At 52.6% G+C, this 9,668-nt stretch overlaps 1 protein-coding gene across 7 annotated transcripts in view; it reads left to right on the forward strand.

The window, feature by feature from the left end:
- The window catches only part of Rnf216 (ring finger protein 216), a 163,644-nt gene extending 154,274 nt beyond the window's left edge, over window positions 1-9,370 (forward strand). For all 7 annotated transcript variants that reach the window (XM_004840371.3, XM_004840375.3, XM_087196435.1 and 4 more), the window contains 2 exons: window positions 6,136-6,205; window positions 6,659-9,370. In XM_004840371.3, the coding sequence (XP_004840428.1) occupies window positions 6,136-6,205; window positions 6,659-6,978 (390 nt within the window). In that variant the 3' untranslated portion in view covers window positions 6,979-9,370. The remainder of the gene's footprint in view (window positions 1-6,135; window positions 6,206-6,658) is intronic.
- Window positions 9,371-9,668: the final 298 nt, after the last annotated feature.

Below are 9,668 nucleotides of genomic sequence, written 5' to 3' on the forward strand. Positions count from 1 at the left end.
GCTTGCGAGGCAGGCGCCGGAACCACTGAGCTAAATCCCCGGCCCCCCTGTTACTTCTTGTGTCAGGGAGGGAGATTGGGAAGACAGAACCATGTTGTGTTGTTTTAGCACAGGTCACATGCACTTCAGGAGCCAGGCAGACTGTGGAAAATAGCTTCCTGATGAGGGCTCACTCATTCCCCAACCCCGGTAGCTCCAGCTGGGGAACTAGTGCTGCCTGTGGCTAAGAGCTCAGGCCTTGAGCCTGGATTGGGAGAGAGAACTCCCTGTGCCTCAGCCCCCCACTCACTGGGGAGAGGCGCTGAGAACAGGGGCTGTCCACAGTGAGGTCTCAGACCGCCCCCTCAAACAGGCCCATTTGCGCATCCTACAGGTTAGGTGGTGGCTAGGGCTGCTGAGCTCAGGGCTGGAGCCCCCACTGTAGGTCTTCCTCTTGAACTTGCGACTTCCTTGTGCAGAAGCCAGGGCCACTTTAGGAAATGCATCTCCTGAGCTTGGCGCTCAGCCTGCAGGCAGGCAGCTCCAGCACCAAGGTTTCCTGTACGTGACTCAGCCCAGGGGCGTTGGAGAGTCACGCTGAGATCCTGCTCAGGCAGGTGGCCCCTCTGCCATCCTCTTTCCTCCCATTGTTCCTTGGTCCACAGCTGAGTTTGTCCTAGATTTGCACCGTTTCAGCTCTTTCCAGTGTCCCTCCCCCAGGGTCTCCTAACGGTACACGCTTTCAGGAGGGACTCAGGCACCAGTGTGTCACCCACCCCAAACTCAGGAAGCGTTGTGCTGATGGGCCAGAATCACCACCACCGGGCCTTCTCTCTTCTTTTAACATTATTGGATTTTTTGTTTTTGTTTGGGGCGGGGGGTTTTGGTATCAGGAATCAAACTCAGGACCTGGTGCTTGTGAGGCAAGCATGGCACCACTGAGCTAAGTCCCCAGCCCAACATTATTGATTTTTAAAGTTGTGACAAAAAAACATACAAAATTTGTGCTGGGCATGGTGGCACACACCTATAATCCCAATACTTTAGGAGGCTGAGGCAGGAAGATTACAAATTTGAGCCCAGCTTGGGCAGTTTACAGCTTTCCAAGACTGTATCTCAAAATACAAAACAGAGCTGGGGATGTAGCTTGGTGTGAAGGCTCTGGGTTCAAGCCCCAGCACCACTGAGAAAACAAAAGATATAATTTGCCGACCTTCCACCCAGTGCAGTAGGGAGTCTCCATGCAGATTCAGCATACTGGCTGTAAGGGTCATTTTTTTCTCTAACATAAAGACTTTAATTCTTACTAAAGTTGCTAATCACATCATCCTGTGACTCCTTCTATTTGGAAAGAGTTGAAATCTAAAACATCAAACCCAGTAACAGTTCACTCAGAATTTATGGTAAAATCATAGGTGAGCACCAGCATTTTTTGGTGAAAGGCAAATGCTGAGGGCACTGCCGGACTCCCAAGGCAGAGATTGAGGGCAGTGGTCTTGAGGCCACTTGCCAAGAACAAAGGAAGAAATGGAAGGAAGGGCCATGGGGCTGCTCCCTTGCCTTGGCACTGAGCCCACACCCCAGGAAGCCACATAGTAGAAGTCAGGCAGACAGCCTGGACTCCACCCAAGTGGGACACCTCTCCTGTCCATCCCTGACGCCTCATCCATCCTGCCCACCATGTCATGAGGAGGCTGACAGGTAGATGGCTAAGCGACCAGGGCTCCCTGTGGGCCATACCTGTGTGAGATGCCATGGTAGGGTACAGCTGGAACTGCGGTCACCACAGAAGCGTGGGCCCTGCGTGGGCAGTGCCGCAGCTGCCTCCCCCTGCAGTGCCTGGCATGGTGCCTGGTGCACCTAGATCAAGGGCTGCATGTACCCCAGGCCTCCAAATCACAGATGCAAGGAGACAGAGGAGTCTGTAGAGTCTGCTTGAGTGGCACTGTGGAGTAGATTAGCATTTATCCCAGGCCACTGCCACTGGCCCTAACTTTGAGCCATTTTCTCTGTGACCTCAGCTCTGTGCTGTAATGGAAGTTGGCCTGGATGGTTTCTAAAGTGCCTCTTATACCATGGCAGGCTTTAGCGTCCCCCTGGGAGTGACAGGCATAACTATGTTTAGGCATAGGATTAGAGGTTAGGGTGAGGTGGGTGATGTACTTATAATAAATGAACAGAGTCAGGAAGTGTATCCTTGAACCATGAAGAACTGCTGAGAGGCAGACATATGGGGGGCATCTCGCAGTCTGTACCCTGTTTTTTGGGGGTTTTGTGTGGTTTTTTTGGTACCGGGGATTGAACTTGGGACCTTGAGCTTACGAGGCAGGCGGCGGAACCACTGAGCTAAACCCCCGGCCCTCTTTTTCTTTTTTTTGAGACAAGGTCTCACTATGTATTTCAAGCTGGCCTTGAACTCACTGTGTGACCCAGGTTGGCCTCAAACTTGAAGTGATCCACCAACCTCGGCCTCCTGAGTGCTGGTGTTACATGCATGTGCCACCATACCCAGCCTACTGTGCGTCTTATTTTTTTGTGTGTTTTTTGTTTTTTGTTTTGGTACCGGGGATCGAACTTGGGACCTTGCGCTTGCGAGGCAGGTTATTATTTTTTTAATTCTTCTTCCAAGGCCAGCCCCTGGCTTCAAAATGCAGATGTTGGGCCGGGGATTCAGCTCAGCGGTTCCGGCACCTGCCTCACAAGCGCAAGGTCCCGACCTCAATCCCCGGTACCAAAAAAAAAAAAAATGCAGATGTTTGCAGCTCCTAATCAAGACATCTCATAGAACTTACCTTGATTTTTCACAGAGAGACCTTCAGACTGTGTCCCCCAAGGCCTGTTGAGTTGCTGAGACTCTTTGTGTTGATTTGCTTAGAAATTACTTGTGGGGTAGTGTGTCCCCCATGCAGCGGTCAGAGAGGCTATATGACTACATATGAGGGTTTGGTGGAAAATTTTGTGCATAACCTGGGAGCTAGACGTGGTGCCCACAAGACTGACAGGCACAAGCATTTTGCCACTCCTGAAATGCATGCTGGGAACTCAGCCTTTATCGCCTCCCCTTTTCCCTATCCTTTGTCACACCACCTGGCCAGATGAGGCTCTTTGTGCTGGAAAGACCTGAGTGTTTGACAGGAATTGTCAGATGTCAGTCAGCAGGAGACCAGGAGACCATTCAAGCCAGACTCAGGCCTTGGCAGCAGACCTGGGCATTTAGACCATTGAATTGGGCTGTCTGCTGCCACCACCAACTGCATCACTCAGGGCTCCCTCACTCGATCGATCGATCTTTCTTTCCTTTCATATATGAAAACTTGGGTTTTGACAGTTTATAGTACAAAACCCAGAACCCTCAAAGTTGGCAGAGAATGGAAGCTGGAAGGTAGTGTCTCACCAAATACTAAATGGTACTCCCACAAACCAATTTCTCTCTGAGACATTTTGGTTATGATTCTCCCATAAGCTTGAAATTAAGATGATTTTCATAAACAGACTGGTTTTTCTTAAGTCAGCTTTTTTTGTTTTTGTTTTGTTTTGTTTTTGAGACAAGGTTTCCCTTTGTACTTCAAGATAGCCTGGAATTCACTATGTAGCCCAGACTGGCCTCGAACTCACTCCATCCTCCTGCCTCAGCCTTGTTAGTGCTGGGACTATAGGTCTGCACTACTATCCCCAGCCTAAGTCAGCTTTAAGTGTGTTTTCAAAAGGGTACTGTTGTGATTTTTCTTTTTTTTTTTTTGTATCAGAGATCAAACTCGGGTCCTTGTCCTTGTGCAGCAGGCGGCCAAACCACTGAGCTAAGTCCCCGGCTGAAGATTTTTTACTGTCTTTTAAAATATATTTTTAGTGGAGGCCAGGGATTTATCTCAGTGGCACCATGTCTGCCTCACAAGTGCAAGGTACTGAGTTTGATCCCCGGTACCAAAAAAAAAAAAAAATATATATATATATATATATATATATATATATATATATATATATATATATATAAATTTTTTTTTTTTGGTACCGGGGATCGAACTCAGGTCCTTACGCTTGCGCACCAGGCGGCGAAACCACTGAGCTAAATCCCTGGCCCTGATTTGTATTTTCTAAATGGTTAAAAATATTAAGCATTTTTTCATAAACTTACTGGCCATTTGTACTTCTTTTTTTGTTTTGTTTTGTTTTTGTTTTTTGAGACAGGGTCTCACTGTGTAGTTCAGGCTGGACTCAAACTCAGAGCGATCCTCCTGCCTCAGCCTCCCAGAGTGCTGCAATTACAGGCATGCACCACCACATCCAGCTCATTTGTACTTCTTTTGAGAAGGGCCTGTTCAAGTCATTTGCCCATTTATTAATTGGGTTGTTTGTGTGGGTATGTGTGTTGTTGTTGTTTTTGTGTTTTTTGGGGGGGTTACTGGGGATCGAACTCAGGTCCTTGCACTTGCGTAGCAGGTGGCGAAACCACTGAGCTAAATCCCCGGCCCCCTGTTGTTGTTGTTATTTGAGTTCTTTATATATTTTAACTATTCATCTTCTGTAGGAAGAGTAGATGGCAAAGATTTTCTCCCATTCTATAGGCTGTCTCTTCACTGTGTTGGCTGTTTCTCTTGTTGTGTAGAAGCTTTTTAATTCAGTATGGTCCCTTCTATTGATTCTTGCTATTATCTCCTGTGCTATTAGAATCCTCCTCCAGAAGTCTTTGCTTTGTCTGTGGCTTCAGATGTTTCCCGAGTTTTCTTTTAGCAGCTTCACAGTTTCATGGCTTATACTGTACTTAGGTCTTTGATTCCTTCTGAATTGATTTTTATGCAGGGTGAGAGACAGGGATTTAGTTTTTTAGGGGTTTTTTTGTACCGGGGATCAAACTTGGGACCTTGTGCTTGCGAGGCAGGCAGCGGAACCACTGAGCTAAATCCCCAGCCTGATAGGGCTTTAATTTGAATCTTCTACGTATGGATGTCCAGTTTTCTTGGCACCATTTATAGGGTTTTTTCCTCTTTTTCTTTTTTTTTCCACATCCATGCATTTATCTACTTGACAAAAATATAAAGCCCACCACCGTTTGTTTAAAAGGCTCTCTTTTCTCAGTTTGTTTTTTGGCTTCTTTGTCAGTATGAGATGTCTGTAGTTCTTCAGGTTTGTTCCTGTGCCCTCTGTTCCATTGTCTTATCTGTCCATTTTTTTGTGCTATTACCATGCTGATTTTGTTACTACAGCTTTGTAATGTAATTCAAAATCAAGTATTGCTCTTTTTGTCTTTCCCAGTTCTGTGAAGAATGACATTGGGATTTGATGTGGATTGTGTTGACTCTCTATAACTTTTGGTGGCGTGGCCACTTTAACAGCCTTAATTCTGCAGCTCCATGAACACGGGAGGTCTTTTCATCTTCTGGTGTCTTCTTCAATTTCTTTCTTCAGATTTCTGGAAATGTCATTGTAGCAATCTTCACATCACTGGTTAGGTTGATTCCTAGATATTTTTTGAAACTATTGTGAACGGAATCATATTTCGGATTTCTTTCTCCATCACCCACTTGCCCAGCACACCCTGAGCTTCCTGGGGGCCTGTGCACACATTGACCTGCACTCAGGGTGCCTCTCTGGTTCCTGTCTCAGGCAGGGACCCAATTTTGCATTGCATTTGTCATTTGAACCTAAGTATTGCATTTGGGAAGGGGACACAGCAAGATCTGTAGCAGGATTGTTCTCACACTGCCGTACCCTGCCCTACCACCCAGGGGCCCCTTAGGCAGCTCTGGGAGGTGCAGACCTTCTGTGCTCTGCACAGGGTTCCTGGGCCCAGAGCATGCAGGCAGGGCTCTGAAACTTCCCAGACCCTGCCCACCCAGGCCCCTCTGCCTGCCAGGCTCTGGACCACCTCCAGTGACCCTGCCACAGACTCCCACCCAGCCTGTAGGCTCCTCCTGGGGACACTGCAGCTGTGTGAGGAAACAGACAAGGCAGAAAGTGGGCAGGAGTGGTATTCAGCCTGTGACCTCAAACCTCAGGACTGCAGCTTCACCCTTTTTTTTTTCTTTTTGAGACAGGGTCTCGATATGTAGTTCAGAATGGTCTCAAACTCACAGCGATCCTCCTGCCTCAGCCTCCTGAGTGCTAGGTTTACAGGTGTGCACCACCACACCCAGCTACCCTCCTGTTCTTTCATTCTAGGAAGATGATGAGAAGCTAATCGAGGAGATCCAGAAGGAGGCCGAGGAGGAGCAGAAGAGGAAGAACGGAGGCAAGTGCTATCCCCAGCCACAGCCCACAGCCTGCGCAGGCTGAGCAGAGGGCCTGGGGCTGGGTGGGCACTGTCCCTCAGGGTGTCACCGCTCAGCTGCGGACCCCATCGAGGCTGGGGTGCATCCTGGGCACCTCGTGATGGTGGGGGACTGTGAGGATGGGTTTGAGCTCAGGAAGCTGACTGGAGAGAGAGGCCACCTCGCCCTTACCAAGGTGGGCAAGGGTGAGCAGGAGCCTCCCATGGTGTCAGCACAGGAGCTGGGTGAATGTGCTGCCTCCGGGGCCGTTGGATGTGACACACTGGGCTTCGCTTCTCTGGTGATGGGGAGGGTCCCTGCCCACACATTTATCACTGCTGCAGCCCCTCCTGAGCCCTGAGGGTTGGAGGCCGAGCGTGGCAGCATGTGGGGGCCCTACCCCAGTCCTCCACTAAATCATGCCCTCCTAACAGAGAACACCTTCAAGCGCATCGGGCCCCCGCTGGAGAAGCCCCCCGAGAAGGTACAGAGGATGGAAGGTCTGCCTCGGCCAGTCCCGCAGAACCTGCCCCCACCACAGATGCCTCCCTACGCCTTTGTGCACCCACCCTTCCCCCTGCCACCTGTGCGGCCCATGTTCAACAACTTCCCGCTCAACATGGGCCCCGTGCCGGCACCCTACGTGCCCCCTCTGCCCAATATGCGCATCAACTTCGACTTTGGTGCCCTGCATATGCCACTGGAGCACAACCTGCCCATGCACTTCGGCCCCCAGCCAAGGCACCGCTTCTGATGGCCTGAGCCCTGGGGGCAGAGGGCAGAGGGCAGAGGACCCCACCTGGGCCTAGCTATGCCCTGGCCTTCCCAGTGCAGTGGTGGCTCAGCACTCAGGTGGGCTGTTTTTTTCCACTCCATCCCAGAAGGGGCCACTGATCCTCTGAGCAGGTACCTGGAAAGGGCTGTGTGGCTCTCACTGGGCAGCAAAACCCTCTTCCCCAGTTCTGCCACCTTGGCAGCCAGCACAGTGCCCCTTGCCATGCGCAGGCCTTGTGTTTGCTGTGTCTGAAGCCCCTACAAAAAGAGGCGGAAGGAAATCATCTGGCCTGTCAACTCACCTGCAACAGAGCTGCCCCAGGCCCGTCCCCAGTACAGCTGGACCCCTAGTAGACAGCACAGTGACAAGTAGTGCCTGAGAGAGCTAGGGGATCCCACCAGCCCCCAGGGAGGCCAGGAGGAGCCTGGTACTCCTGCTGCGCACCCACAGCCTCGGTCCAGGGACCCAGCGTCCCACTCTCACACCCGTGCTTCCCCGGAGCTGGACCCTGGGGCGCACAGCAGCTGTGGACATCTCCCTGGGCCCAGAGTCAGCGCCTGGGCCTCCCCACCTCACTCCTCACCGAGGCTGCTCTTGGCCCAGCTGAGGGTAGCAGGGCCATGCGCACAGGCCTGAGGTGCACGGTGGGGGCGGGGGGGGGGGGGGCTGCAGCCCTCAGCCCTCAGCAACCCAGACCCCACTGCCACCATGGCACCCACTCAGGTCAAACAGCGCAGAGAACCAGCCTGTTGTTCAGGTTTTATTTGGTTGGGTTTTGTTTGGGGGGTGGTTTTTGGTTTTTTGAGACAGGGACTCACTTTGTAGTGCAGGCTGGCCTTGACCTCACTATGGAGCCTAGGCTGGCCTCAGCCTCTGGGCCATTCTCCTTTCTCAGCCTCCTGAGTGCTGGGATTATAGGTGTGCACCACCAGGCCCGGCCTGTTTTATTGTTGATCTGAAGCATTTCCTCCTGTTCATACACTTGGAGCTTTAGCCTATGAAAGCCTCCTCCCTCATCTCTGGAAAGGCACACTGAGGGCGCCCACCCCACACTAGGCAGCAGCTGAGGGCTGGACGACCCTAACACTCAGACCAAATGAAAGGTCTGTTCTCCGAAGCCATCCCAGGGGCCTCCCACGCAGCCCAGCTCCTGGGGCTTCACTGCCACCAACCAGGCGGCCACGGCTGGTGTCCCCCCCCGCCCCCGTGTTGGATGCCTATTGTCCCCCTACCTCCTGTGCGCTCCCCTGTGGTAACGGTGGAGACAGAGGGGTGAGGTCCTGGTGCTGGGCCAGGTGCAGCTGCGCCTCTCTGAGGTTAGACGAGTCAGCCCTGGGCCAGCGCCTGTGTCACTGCCATCCAGCTGTCCTAGCAGCCGGGAGGCCTCGCTCAGGCTGTCGCTGGGCAACCAGCACTTTCTTGTCCCATGTTGACTGGCCTAGTCCTTGTCCTGTGGCCACAGGGTTCCGGGGGTTGGCCTGGGGGACCGGGCACCTACACTTGGTTCTCTGATGTCTGTCCAACTATAGGGAAAGATCCGAGACGTGTCCTTCCTGCCCCGGCTCAGAGTGAAGGCTTTGAGGGGAGGCGGGTGGGGCCAGGAGGACCGTGCCTTGGAAGGTGGGCTGCACCCTGAGCAACAGGGCCCAGTCCCTTCAGTGCAAACTGCCTTCTCCGCTCTTCCGCTGGGGTAGAGGGGCAGTGGTGGCCACAGGTGGGAGGTGACCCCGAACTCTGTACTTCCAAGGCCTCAGGCAGCCCCGGCAGCCCAGGAGCCCAGTTCCAGCTGCACCCTGCTCCCCACCACGGGCCTCCATCCAGGGCTGAGGTGGGACCTAGGGGCAGGGGTGACAGGCCAGACCCATGCACATGCCCTTCCACAGGAGCCCAGCTGTCTCTGGCAGCCTCAGCTCTGAGGGAGAGAACCACCCCCTCTCTGCCTCACTCCCAGGGCATCTGGCCCTGCATGGCCTTGGGCTGCAGACCAGCAGGAGCCCCTGTCCCTCCGGGCAGGGCTGGGAGGCGCCTGCACTGGCCCCAAGGGTCGGGCCCTGCTGGGACAACAGGAGCGCCCAACGCAGCTGGCACCTTAACCTCTGGGGCAAGAGCCTGCCCAGCCACTGTCCCGATTTACTTGCCTTAAAACTGGAGAGGAATCTAGTATTTGCACTTAGCAGAGGATGTAAGTCTGAAGGAAAGTATGTGCATGATCTGTCACTTTGTATAAGATAGCAAAAAAGGGGGTTAAGTAGTTTATTAAATGTTTTTCTTCTCATAGTAAAAATAAAGTAACTGTTTAAACTGCTGTGTGTAAAAAAGCCTGTATCATATGTAACTTGGACTTTTGTAAATAAATGTTTGTGCATTCTAATCCCTCTGGATTCCTTTCTCCACATGTACAGAACCCTGCAGGTCCCCAAGAGCGGCCAGGTCCCAAGAGGAAGGACGAGGGACCTTCCAGGTGGAGTGGCTCCTGCTGGGAGGAGCTGGCCCCTGAGGTCCCACTGCCCGAGCAGCCACCGGGCCAGTGGGGCACAAAGGGCTGCTTTTTTCCTTTCTGGCTCAGAAGCCCCAGCCCTCACTGGCAGCACAGCTTCTCCCCCAGTCCCTGGGGCCACAGCCAGGGCATGCACTGGCCCTGAGACCCCAAATCCAGGCAGGCCACACAG

The sequence above is a fragment of the Heterocephalus glaber genome, unplaced genomic scaffold (assembly GCF_053883595.1).
Source record: "Heterocephalus glaber isolate CG9 unplaced genomic scaffold, H.glaber_assembly_v1.0 deba00001610, whole genome shotgun sequence".
Classification (NCBI taxonomy): Eukaryota; Metazoa; Chordata; class Mammalia; order Rodentia; family Bathyergidae; genus Heterocephalus; species Heterocephalus glaber.